Source organism: Manis pentadactyla, chromosome 7 (assembly GCF_030020395.1).
Source record: "Manis pentadactyla isolate mManPen7 chromosome 7, mManPen7.hap1, whole genome shotgun sequence".
In the NCBI taxonomy this organism is placed as follows: Eukaryota; Metazoa; Chordata; class Mammalia; order Pholidota; family Manidae; genus Manis; species Manis pentadactyla.
This window is the reverse complement of record NC_080025.1, coordinates 147464436-147478292: the sequence shown is the minus strand read 5'-3', so window position 1 is coordinate 147478292 and position 13857 is coordinate 147464436. Positions and strand designations below refer to the sequence as shown.

Below are 13857 nucleotides of genomic sequence, written 5' to 3'. Positions count from 1 at the left end.
GCAGGGTGGGTGCTCAGGAAATAGTTTCTAGGTGCATGGATAAATGAGTGCAAGTCCAGTGGGGGAGGAGATGCCTGGGATTTAGGGGGCACACTTTTATGGATGAGTGACATGAACTCTAAAGTGCATGAATAAGGCTGTATTGATGCAAGACTTCCCTTACAGAAGGCCTAACTTCCTCATAAGGATTTCTTCAACTGTTATGGACTACAGGGATATATTCCCTTTTAAAATTTCCTACAGAAATTTTAAGACTGCTATAGGACATCATAAGAGCAACTAGACAAAAGTGAACTAAAAGTCAACAAGGCCTAGGGGAGGGGTCCCACTTCTAGCCACTGTGTGACAGCTGGTTTTGGACCCCCTCCCGCTAAGGACGACCGTGGAATCTGTGGGCGGCCATCAGGGAGCAACGGGGCAGCTGTGACCGAGGAGCCAAGACCTTATGAGGAGCAAGATGAATGGAGGTGAGTCCTACATCTTACCACTATTTCTCCTCAGGAAATTTGCTAATTCTTGGCAAAAAGCATAAGCCTTCTATCGTTTAGGTCCTTCAGGATGCAGACACTGAAACAAAATTAGGAGTTTAAGTAATTCTTTTAACATGATGCCCATGAACTATAAAATGGAGCAGCAGCAGAATGGGGTCACAATGCATATCTGACTCCCACGAATACAAAAAGGAGGAAGAAGGATTTGGCCACAGGCCTGCAGACCTGACACGTTTGGGTGGACCCGACAGGGAGCACCAAGGCAATGATTGCCCATTATGGGCATCCTGCACTAGGTGGAACTGGCCAGTCATCAGCAGGAGACTTCTAAGGGAGAGCAAGGTGGTGGCCTTAAACCTGAGGTGGATCCCGAGGACACGGAGCTGGCAGCTGCCCTAACTGTAGTGCACCAAGTGCACTCATGGCAGATGAATAGCAAGTCCTTTCTTGAAGGGCAGTCTGAGCAGAACGTCTCCATGGCTGCCACAGGGGCTGGGCAGAAAGGTATCATATATAGTCATGTACATGTAACTAGAGTCACAAAGAATGAGAAAGAAAGAATGGGGACAGAAGCAATTTGAGGAGATTGACTAAGAACTTTCCAAAATTGGTAACAGACAGGTCACAGATTCATAAAGCCTTAAAAAAGTTTAGCAGAACAAAAATAAAGACAACCACACTAAATATATCATAGTCAAAGTGCTGGGACAACAGTAAATCTTAATAGAAGGCAGAGAAAATGAGCATAACTTTCAAAGTGGCAAAATTAAGATAATTGCTAACTTTTCAACAGAAATGATGGAAGCTGAAAGGCACTGGAATGGCATTTTGACAGGGGTGTGTTGTCATGTCTTATGTCTTAATCTGAGTGGTAGTTACACAGATCTAAGAACTTGGTAAAAATGTACTAAGCTGTATACTTAAAAGCTATGTACTTTTCTGTATGTGTCTGATACTTAAAACCATCTACAAAAAAGAACTGTACAATGTGAATATATCCAAAGATGAAGCAAATGGAGAACATGATCTTATTTATAGTTATTAAAGATTACTCTGGCTCTGTGTGCAGAATGGCTTTAAATGAGGAGGTATAGAAGCTGGAAACCAATTAGGATGCTATTCTAACATGCTATTCTAGTGTAACAGAACAACTAGACTGGGTTGGTTGTAGTAATAGAAAAGGAGCGTAGTGTAAAGTTCAAATGAGTTTTGACGGGACAGTTCACAAGCCAGCTGGATGTAGAATATGAGGGAAGAGTGAAACTAAGAGCGATTCTTAATTTCATGATTAAATCATTAAGTTCTTAATGATTCTTCAGCCACTGGATAGATGGTGGTACCACTGACCGAGATGGTAATAACTTTGAGGAATCATGTGGAAAATTAAGAATCCCCTTTTTAACGTGTTTTATTTCAAATAGATAGCTATGAGGCACCCAAGTGGATGTGGAATGTCAATTTCGATCTTGTCGTTTGTTTTCATAACTTTTCAGTTTAATTTCTATTTAATTACACATATGGACACATACGCATTCATAAATGCAAAGTGTGATTATTGAACACACACACCACTTACCATAGTCTTTCTTTTGCTTTTGCCCTTTCAGCTTGACTTCTTGTTGCCCTTTGAGTCTCCATTTGCCTCATTGTCCTTAGGTGATGCGTCAACAAGCGGGCAGCTGTCCTTATATTCCTCATCCTGTTCTCTGGATATGCAGGGGGTGGGTCTGGCAAAGACTGGATTATGTTACACAGATTTTTCCGCATCCCTCGGTGAGTCCTCATGGAAATCACACAAGTGGCCTTGTTCAACTTAGTTCATTAATTTTAATGGCTGCCTCCTATTCCGTGGGGTGGGCAATGCCACTAATTTAACAATTCCTCTACTGATGGGATTTCTAGTCTTTTTCTACTATTAACCATTCTGCAATAAATACTCTAGACTATATACCCTAACATGCTAAAGATGCATTCCATGAGAGATTTTCAGGGGAGAATTTATAGGTGAAAGAGTCAATGCATTTTTATTTTAGCAGATGTTGCCATATTGCCTCTTCTTCCCCGCAAATGTGTACGATAACATTTTATAATTCCTCTAACAATGTATGAGTATCCTTTTTCTCATGTCACTGCTAATTCTTTCAAAATTTTTGCCAGTCTAATGGGTGTAAAATAATACTTATTGTCATTTTAATTAATATTTTCTCACCATTAATAAATTTGGGTATCTTTTAATATTTCTTGGCCACTTGAATATGCTGTTCTGTGAATTGCCTATTCGTATCTTTACACATTTTCTATTTGTTAGTCTTTATTTTTTTTAATTTTATTTATTTATTTTTAACTCCTCTGAAATTACAGTTTAATTAACTCTAAGACACTATTTTTTTTTTTGAGAGGGCATCTCTCATATTTATTGATCATATGGTTGTTAACAACAATAAAATTCTGTATAGGGGACTCAATGCACAATCATTAATCAACCCCAAGCCTAATTCTCAACAGTCTCCAATCTTCTGAAGCATAATGAACAAGTTCTTACATAATGAACAAGTTCTTACATAGTGAATAAGTTCTTACATGGTGAACGGTGCAAGGGCAGTCATCACAGAAACTTTCGGTTTTGATCACACATCATAAATGTTAGTCTTTATTTTTTATTTAACTTTAAAATTTTATTTTTATTTGACTATCTTCATCACAGTTCATTTTATGTTATGGATATTAACTTCTTGTCATCTGAGGTACAACTATTTTTTTTCAAATCTATTGATTGTGTACAGACTGTTTATGATAAATGTTGAGCTTTTATTTTTATACATTAATCAGTTATGCCTGTTATTTTCTTTTTTAGGTTTTGAGTTTCCACTCTTGCCAATATCTTTCCAATGCCTCAACTCTGGATTTTGTACATTGTGGCCTGGATTTTCTTACAAGAGTTTTCTTTCTCACGTTTAATTTCTTTATTCTTCTGGAAGTTGTTTTTCATGTGGGACACTGGTGAGTCATTGCTACTTCTTCCCTGCAGATGACCAACTTGTGCCAGCTTCATTTATCAAGGAGCCCATTACTCTCCCACTGATAGGAACTACTGGTTTCCCCTTATTAAGTTCTCACATGTGCTGTGACATGTCCCTGGATTCATGATTCAGTCCCCAGTCTTGTCTGCTGGTACCCAGTGCCATTGTGGCTTCGCCTTATGTTCTCATATCCCATGATGCAAAGAGCTGGCTCGCTATTTTTGCTCTTCATAATTTCCCTGACTGCTCTTGGGCACTGGTTCTTTGATGTCAACATTAATATCATTTTAGCCAAGTAAAAACTGCATTCTACTTGGAATTACTTTAAATTTGTGCTACATTAACTTTGGAGAGTTGCCACTTTTATGATAACAATTCCTCCCATCTAAGAACATGACTGCTGCTTTATTGGTCCAGATATTGTTTTATGTCCTCCTAGAAGATTCTACAGACTTTATCATATAGATATTGTGTCTTTCTTATTGAATTCATGCCTAAGTATTTTACAGTGGGTGTCACCATTGTGAATGTAGGTTTTTTCTTTTCTTTTCATTTTCATTTTTAGGTTATTATTGTCAGAGTGGAGAAAAGCTATGAATTTTGTAGTTCATATTTTAAAAGCTATTAACTTTGTAATATATATTTTACATATATATGCCAAGTTGCCAAGTTTTTAAATGAATTTTAGTATTTTTTGTTTTAATATAGGTTGTTTGGGTTCTCATTGTACCACAGATTTGGTTTCATTTCTGTTTTTTTCTCTATGCTTATACAAGTTTATTCATTTTCTTATCTTACTGAATTCACTAAAAATTTCTGAAACAATGTTAAAATATAATGCTATTATAGACTTCCCTGTCTACTTCCTGATTTTAATTTAAATGATTTTAATATTTTATCATTTAGGAAAATATTTGCTGTTGGGTTTTGTTAAATAATCTGTATATACATTTTTTCCTCCTTTCTATTTTGTGGAACATTTTTACTAGGAATTACTGTTGTATTTTTCAAATACCTTTTAAATTTCTATTGATATGATAATTTGTTGAGGTACTGGACCATGTGATAGCCTCCGTTATATTGAGCTGTTCTTGTATTCTGCATGGTCATGGTTGTTCTCTTAATACAATGCTAATATTTTATTTATAATTTTTGCACTTATGTTTTCAAGTGAGGTTAACCTACGCTTTTATATAGTATCTTTATTGAGTTTTTGTATGAAGAGTCATGCTGTCTTCATAAAATGAGTTTTCTATGTCCTGAAATAGCTTAAGAAACATTAATATCACACATTTGTCAAATCTTCATTTTCAACCCCTGTATTGTAATTTGTTACTGTTTCTTAGTTCTGTCATCAAAATATAATCTGGAGTCAGTAAAGATGAAATCATAACTACTGGCACAAAGCCCACTGATAATTCAGTGTCCTCTGGCTTAAATGATGCCTGATTTTTTGCAATGGAAGCCTTATAGAAAAAAAGAAGAACACCCCAATCAACTGCATAAGCCATTCCTTAAACCACTATGCATTGTCTGGGTGTGGCGGGGCACACGGGGCGCAGAGTGCCAGTCGGAGGTGATGGGCCCGTTTCTGCTGCAGCCGGTGTCTGTCCTCAACGGCCTGGCTTTGACTCTTCATCACCCCAAAGGCAAGAGGGAATAAAAAACGACCTTACACACTGTGTCTGGGCACCAAAGGAGTGAAGCAGGAGTGCCTGTTAGCTGTCCTCAGACACCGCCTGGAAGCCGAGCAGAACAGAACGTGGGTCCAGGGAAACGACTGTTAACGCGCCCTCCTAGTGGCCGAGGGGGGCTGCTGTGCGGCCAGGCCGCTCTGTCCCCGGGGACGGCATCCCTCTCTACTGGGAATTCTGGGCATTCAGTAGGTCTGTATGGACGGTGCATGCACAAGACAGGGAAAAAGGGAAAAAAGGAAAATCATCTTTCATTGGTTCCTGTTTTATATCCAATATCTGCATTTTTAAGGTGATTTTAAATGTGAAGGTCCAGTCCACCGTGATGGTTTTCTTAAAATGTTCCTTAGTCTGTGCATGTTTTTTATGAGCATTTCTAGCTTAGCCTTCCGTTGTACTTTAAGCGGCACTCTCCACACACCCAACCCGTCTTCCAGGAGAGCCGCCCTTCCCGCTGACGACACGTCTCGTATTCCATCGTGCTTTCCTTTCCCCCCGCCTATTCCTGGCATTTGGGAAATGGCTCTGTGAGGACTGGCTCTCGGGTGTTCCTGCTGGATAGCTGCAGTTGTAAGTGAATCAGAGAGACAGGAAAATGGGTGGCTTTCTTCACCTCATGGAGGTTCACGTGTAACTGTGGTGGGCTACCCTCTCTTAAAGTCGGACACATAGAGGGGTGCTTGATGATAGCCGATGGCCAGGTCCCGCTGTCGCTAGGGCAGAGGGCATAATGACTCCATAATGAACCAGGGGTGGGAAGATTGGGAAGGAGGAGAAGTGAAATCTCGCCTGAGGGGCGTGTGGCTCTGCGAGGCTCTCCCTACTGTCCCGTCGGAGAACACGCATGGCTTGAGGTCTGATGGTCAGCAGATGGCAGCGAGATGGCGTGTGTAAGATTTGCGTCTGAATTTATAAAAGCCAGTTTTCTGTGTATGCGAACTCTGTCTTCCCGCCTTTCTGACTCCAAAAGCAAAATTTAAATTTAATCTACAAGCATGATACCCTGTATCGTGGGTGGTGGGCACCTGACCAGCCCTCTCCCCACCACTGGCTGCCATCAGCCCCCTGATATCATGGGGGGGGGCATGAATCTGGTTGGGCTCTGGATCCTTGAGACTGACTTTCTGTTGACAAAATGATCCTGTTGATAATCCTGTGAACTGAGTGAACTGGGATCCAAAACCCTGCATCACTGACAGTAGCCACATGACACAGAACAGAACAGATGGGCCGGAAGCATCTCTGTTGCCCCAGTGGGGACACGGGCACTTCAGTGAACTTGAACAACCTCAGATGCTGTGTGGGAGCTTGGCGGGCACAACGACCCATGACAGACCTATGACTGCCTCTTTTTGAGTCACTGGTCTTGTCATTTGGGAAACAGGCAATCCTATCTTGCAAATACTATGAGCCCAACTCTGGCATTTTATAAAACTCCAGTGATGGTCCGGCACTGCCACGCTGCTGAGGCTGAAGCCTGCCGTTTAGGACCCGAAGGGATCACTGCTCACCTTTACACACTCACACCTTCGGTGTCGGCTCATTCGTCCAGCCTCCACACAGCCTGACCTTACAGGGCCCAGGCCTGCTGGCTTCCCACCGCGGCGTGTTGCCTGGTTCCTGCCCCTTGTTCAACAGGACTTCTCCATGTCCCATTTCTTCTGAATCTTGGTAGGAAACTGAGCCTCTGGTTTCTGGTAAAATCGTTCACAAGAGTGTTTAGCGTGCCCCTCCCAGGTGTTCTTGCATTTGTAGAAAGAGCTTCTAGAAATACCCATGCTAGAAAAATCCAAGCACAGAGTCTCTTATTATGGGAATCCTGGGAACACAGATTGTTTGGGATGGTACTTAGGAATTCGGCACTCACCCTGTACGTCCACCATCCTGAGAGTGACTGCCGTCTCTGCCACTACGCAGACCCTGGGCTCTGGTGACAGACACAGCAGGCGAAGGCTCGGGATCACTGCCAGTTCCCAGCAGAGGGGCCTTGTTCCCCAAGTCTTCCCCACTGCAGACACCTTGCTGCTATGCCCTCTCCCCCAGGAGCAAAGCAAACATACAGTGATTGTGCCTCTTTGTCAATCCCTCTATTCGAAGCACTGGGTGAAGAACCGACCAGAGCTTGCACTGTGGCCCTGCCCAAGGCGAGTGCGTCTGAAGCAAAATCGCAGAAAGAGGGGTGAAGTGACGGAAAATTGTCAGCAACAGCCCTCCGAGGGGCTATGGGCACGCAGTTCTTCCTGCCATGCATAGCCAGGGCGAACTTCTAGCTGATGGATTAGAAAACTCCTGAGCCAATAGAACCTCACCCACAAAATGCTCATAAAATGCATATATTTTGGAAGCTTAAAGAATGTCTTTTATAAAGGGGAAGGAGGCGGTAGGACACAACAGAGTTCTCTGAAGAATTTGCTGCCTCCACCTACCTTCCCTTGGCACTTGCCCCTTCGGGGGTCCGTGGCACCCCCTGGCCTCTGTCGCCACGGTGGGGTGCACTGCCCTCCCCAGGGCCCCCACGGCCCCCCACACCCCCACTGCCCCCAGGATGCTCCTTCCTTCCGGGCATCAGCTGTCCGGCCCCCTGCCTCCAATCTAGTCCCCACGTTCCCACTGTTCTTGGTGAAGTTTGAACCTGATGCTGCCACCTCCCTGCTTGAAATCCTTCGGCGGCACCACCCCACTTTCAGGATGAAGACAATTTCCTGACTTCGCTAGCCTAACTCCCACATCATCCAAAATCACTTTACATCCCTGCCCCCACCCAGGGCCTGGCTCATGTACTCGAGCCTCCTGTGCTCTTCTAACCCCTTCTCTTCGCCTGCTGTGGACGCCTTCTGAAGCTAAGTAGAGCTGTCACCTCCTCCAGGGAATATTTCCAAACACATGGGTTACATGCCTGTCTGTTGGGTCATGCGGCCACGAGGCTTAGACTCAGGGCCTCAGTACAAGCCCTGGCTAGCGCGTAGGAGGCGCTGGTGCCCACCAGAGGGGAGACATCCCTCCACCCTCCTAGAGCCCAGCATGCCTGAGGCGTCCAGCTAAGAAGCCGCCAGCGGAGGCCTTCCACACTGCCTTGAAAGCTGTGCTCGCCCCCCGAAGTGCAGACATCCGTCTTGTTGGCCTCCATGTGCTGAGTGGAGGCGCCTTCTCTGTCTTTCTCTTTTCTTTTCCTTTCTTTCTCTCTGCTTCTCTCCTCTTCCCTCCCACTCCCATGACCTTAGCATTCTGAATGAAAACAAAACGTGGTACGGAATGAAATCACTCTCTTCAGAGTGGGGGTGAGCGCAGGTCTGCTGTTGCCTGTCTGCTAACAAAGAGAAAGGCAATCGAAGCTCTTTCTCTTCCCAGAAACCTGGCCGCCGCCCGCTGTCGTCCTGTCTTAGAATCAGAGACCACAGACACCCACAACAAGACCGGCAAATCCACGCTGTCCACGAAGGACGCTTCCCTAATTGCTAATGTTTCCTTTTTGATAACTAGAAAGACGGCACACATTAAATAAAAGGAGATTTAATTTCTAGTTTAAATACAGCTGCTGTGATTCTGTGCACCACACAGCTGTTCCGAGGCTGGCACGGGGCCACGGCGCAGTGCTCCATCGTCCTCATTGTCTTTCTGACACGCACACAGAACATCTTGGAGTGTTTGGGAAATATTTTTATTCATCTTCAGGTCTGCGGTGCACATCAGAGGGCCGCGCCCTGCCGGCCCATGCCACCGAGCCCTTTGCACCTGCCGCACCATTCCCCTCTCCCCTCTGGCAACAGTCCTTCCGCAGGGGAAGAGCATTTGTCGTTCCCATTCCAGGCAGGGCCTGTCCCAGTGGAGTACAATATTTCTTAGGCTTGCTACAAAAAAATTATTTTAAAGAAAAGAACTGATCATGTGTTTTTATTTTGAAAACCATGAGAGCCAGATTCCGGGCTGGAGTCTTACAGGGACACTGTCGGTCTGCGCCCATGCCTGGGGAGGGAGGGAGGCAACGGCTGCCGGCGGTGTGTCACGCTCCGTTCATTTCAGGATGAGAATAACCGTAGAAGATATAGGAAGACCAGAACGATTACAGTCGTCAAGGACATGCTGGCCACGCACTTCATGGGGGCTCCTCCAGGGCTGCAGCGGCGCCTGCTCCTCCTGCAGGAGCGCCTTGTGGCAGCTGGGTCAGCCTGAGGCGGGAGCCCCGAGACCCTGAAGGGGGCTGGGCACCCCAACACTCCCTTCTCAAGCGGGTTCGGCCCCTGATGCACTCCACAGCCCCTCTGGGCTTTGCACAGTTCCCTGACTCCACAGCCCCACTGCTGGTGACAGCCCCCAGGCCCCCAGGGGGCCCTGCAGAGACGCGGGTGCCACTGGGAGGGTGCTGTCCAGCCCAACCCGCTCTCCCGGGACAGGCATTGGCCTTCTCAAAGTGGCCTGCGGGTGGGGGAGTGGCCACTAGCCGACTGAGAAGGAGCTGAGATAACGGTCCCATCCAGTTAGCCTGAAGACTGTGGCCTCCCTCCCCCGAGCAGCTCAGCACCATCGATTCACTGCTGCCAGGCTGTCCTGGTGCCAGGGGGGCTGCCATAGGCAAGCACCAGTGGCCTGTGTGCACAGCAGAGGCTTATTCCCTCCCAGTGCAGAGGGCTGAAGTCCGGGATCCCGGTGTGGGCAGGCCCGCCTCCCCCTGAGCTTCGGTCCTGGGCGTGAGGCTGCCCTCTCCCCTGGGGCCTCGCACGGTGGTCCCTCTGTGCATGTCCGTGTCTCATTTTCTTATAAGGACACCACTCAGGTTGGAGCAGGACCCATCCCATGACTTCATTTTACCTTGATCACCTTTTCGAATGCCCTGTCTCCACACAGCCACGTTTTGAAGTCCTGGGTTTGGGGACACAACTGAGCCTGTAACGCGCCACAGGGAAGGAGGGTAATGTGGGTCCCCTCTGCCCAAGGCTGGTGGCTGTGCCCCTTATCCCAGGCCACTGGGACACAGCCTCCCCAGCTGATAACACACCCTCTTTCCTGATGAGTAGGTTTTACCCGTGGCAAGAGCGAGTGAACACAGAACAGTCATTTGCCAACTGATTATGCCTTTGGGAAAATGACTGTGTCTCTGACAGGACGGGTGGGGCTGCGTGATCCCTGAGGTCCTCAGTACGCCCCGCATGACCCGACTCAGAAGGAACGTAGAATCAGCGAACGACAGCCTGAAGAGCTCACGTGGCCCTGGCCTTGTAGATAAAGTTTTATTGGCACACGCCACACTCATTCACTGGCGTGTCGTCTCGGTGCTGCCATGGCGGGGTCGGGTAGCCACGACAGAGACTGTGTGGACCACTGAGCCTAAAATATTTACTGGCCATTCACAGAAAACATCTGGCAGCCCCTGGTCTTAGCATGAAAATGTGTCAGTTATTGGTTTTCGTTGGGAGGGCGGCACTCTGGTGACACTAACTCGTCAGGCGTCAGTGAATGCCCGTCCATTTGCCGTAGCCTGCGATGCCCGCTTCCAGTCCGTGTGGGTGAGGGATGAAGCGTCCCTGTGTGTGCCGAGCTCACAGCCCCATGGGACCTCGCCCTTGCCCTGTGCCCTGGCCAGCAGGAACAGGGGCACTGAAGCCTGTGTTCTTGCAGAAGGGAGACGAGCCACTGGGGCACCCGGCCCGGAGAGGCAAAGGGCGAGCGGCCAGCCAGGGGCAAGGGGGGTTCTGCACACTGCCGACCCCCTGGCCGCCTGCCCAGCTGCCTGCAGACCGAGGTCTTGAACAGAATCGCCTGGCAAACACAGTAACAACCAATGGCAAAACCTAACCTTGGTTTACCTTCTTGTTTCATGAACAAGCTAAAAATGTTAAAAAGAGCTATAAATCAATCAATGTTTCTTAATTACAAAATTAGAAAAAAAAAATCGCTAAATAGAGCCACTACTTCACCAGAGCCCGGGGCCCACAGCTGTCTCTGGGGAAGAGTGGCTGCCGGCCCTGGACACGGGTGTCGGGGTCTGGCTGGCCACGCAGCCCCGCCCGTGGGCTCAGACGCAGCGAGCCCACAGATATTGGGCCCTGGGCGAGCTCGGGGGCTGCTGGTGGGGCCACAGTGGTCCCTCTGTGCAGACCCTCCGTGCTCGTCAGAAAGGAGGGTTGGAACCGCCCCGGGCATGGCTAGAGCGCCTGCGGTTGCCCTGCGGTGACAGTGCGGCAAGCAAGCTTCCCTGTTATAAACCCCATAAGCTCTCAGTGGGTCACCCCCCGCCTGGCCCCCGCTCTGCTGTGTTGTGCAGACCCCCACGCGAGGCCCTTGGGTCTGGCAGCCTCCCTCCCGGGCCCAGGGCCCACTGCAGGCTTACGCCTGGTGGTCCCTCCCGCTGGGGCAGCCACCGTGCTGGGCCAGCAGCGCTGCTTGTGGGTGCTGCCATGTTGGAGGTCAGCTGGCCCCTCAGCTCTGTGCCCACCAGGCCTCTTCCTGTCCTGCTGGCCCAGAATTCCAGGAACTTGGCATGCCTCTGTGCCTGCGGCCAGTGAGTGGCAACTGGTGCTGCCACCAGTTCTTGCTGAGTGCCCACCGTGCGGCAGGACTTCCCCCTCGTCCCTTCAAACCTCCCCAAGAGGCCGTGCTCTGTGGAGGACAGGCTCTCTGCTCAGATGTCTGAGATGAGCCAGGTGCTGGGTGCCCAGCAGCGGCCTCCAGGGCCGTGTGGCAAGGCCGACCTGTCCACGAGCACCTGCTCACTGCGGCAGAGCACCTGGCGGCTGCTGTCGCCACCCCTGAGCCATACCTAGTGTACCTCCATGGCCTCTTCCTGCCCCCTGCCGCATGCTGTCCGCTGCCTGGGACCCCTGCCCACCTGCCAGGGCTGCCGGAGCCGCTCCTGGTGGCGTGAGGCAGGCAGTTCTCTCACCTTCTAAGGCTGAAGCAGGGGCAGAGCTCTCTATTTATAATTTGGGGGATTTTTGAAATCATAACTCTTTCATGATAAAAAATGCCTGAGGCCCTCACATGCAGTAATCAAACGCAGCAATATCTGGTGTCACTTAAGAGGGACCTGAGTATTCTTAAAACATCATCAAAGGGATTAAGCCTAAGTGATGGAGCACCTTGACGATATTTATGACTAAGAGGTGTGAACTCACTTATCAATGGGAAGGCACCCAAGTGTCCCCGAACTGTGGGTTATTTAAGGTTCCTAATATCAGAGTCTTCCTTGATGCAATACTATTTTTTGACGTGAGTTTATAGATGTGTTTTAATGCCTCTGGTATAAGCAACAATTTACAAATCAAACCAGACATCTACTCTATGGGGCAATTCAGAATTTTTGCCTTTGAAATTCCCTTGGGAGACTTGAAAATCCAGTTCTTTGTGTCTTTCTTTAAGACTTAAAATAAACTAATGTAGAGCTGAAACATGCAGGCATTAATTGGCAGCTTCTGTGTGATGAGTTTTGCCGACTCTGCTTTGCCCCCATACCAGGTGAAAAATACTCCAGAGCAAAAAGCACAGGTGCTGGGGATAGGCCAGTGACAAAGGGTGCGCTCCCAGCTGCTCAGGGTCCCAGGGCAGGACTCTCTGCAGTGGACAAGGAAAACAGGATTCGATGCATACTCCATGTCTGATGGTGTCCCTGAAGCATCAGTGCCAGAAAGCGTAATACCTGAAGCGGCGTTAAACTGGCACCGAGCGCCCTGGGCCGTGACCGTGTGTAGCAGGTACTTGATGAGGGGCCCATCACATTAGAAAAGTGTTTCCAGGTCCCGTCATGTGGCCATACCTCTTGGGAGGCCATGTGCATTCCTGAGGCCTCCAGTCTAGGCCCACGCTAACCCGCCTCCAGGGAAGGCCGAGCACCGACGTGTGGCCAGTCCCCACTGGGACGGGTGGCCTGGGTTTGAAGACTGAGGAAAAGACAGAGAAGGTAAAAATTCCTTGAGAATGTTTTCATGTTGACTGTATGTTGAAATGTGGTATATTTTGGATGGTTAGGTTAAAAATATGTAATATTTAAATTATAACTGTTTCTTTTTACTTTTAGAAATGGGGCTACTAGGAAATATATATGCCTTGTGTGACCTGTATTTGTGGCTCCCCTAAAGCTGCACTGGACAACACTGACCTGGAATATAGGTAAGTGACCAGGCATCAACAAAGGCAGTTTAGTTTATAAGCCACGTAGGACCACAGACGAGAGGTGTCCTAGGATCCCACCAAGGCTGAGAAAGCCGGTAATGGGCAGGCAGAGGCCACTTTCCGGGAAGAGATCTCTTTGACTCTAAGACGATGACCTGCAAGAAGGGAATTTGCGTGTGAGCCACAGGGCCCAGCGGTGATGCCAGCTACAGGCCACAGCTCCTGGGGTCACTGGGCGCCGCAGGGCGCTGTGCGCACGGACCTGCAGCCTTTGGTCTACCCTGTGCTGGGTGGACCCACACCGGCCTTCTCCCGGTTTACAGTAAGGAGCCCAGGTTCACCCTGGTTATGTGACCTGCCCAGCTGCGTCTGGCTCAGAGAGGTGGGCAGGGCTTGATTTAGGCCGCCTGAGTCCAGAGCAGAGGCCCTCAGCCACTCAGCTCCGCAGTATCCTGACAACCTGCGTCCCCGGTGGAGGGACGTGTGGAACACCTCTGCCCTGGCCCCGGACTCCAGGCCCCGCGGGACGGGGTGAGCGGGTTTGTGCCA

General features: G+C 48.5%; 1 protein-coding gene across 1 annotated transcript in view; it reads left to right on the top strand.

Moving 5' to 3' along the window:
- Positions 1-13857, top strand: part of LOC130684355 (proline-rich protein 2-like) — a 313671-nt gene that overhangs the window by 284081 nt on the left and 15733 nt on the right. The window contains exon 5 of the mRNA XM_057504990.1: positions 13214-13305. Coding sequence (XP_057360973.1) covers positions 13214-13272 — 59 coding nt within the window. The 3' untranslated portion in view covers positions 13273-13305. The remainder of the gene's footprint in view (positions 1-13213; positions 13306-13857) is intronic.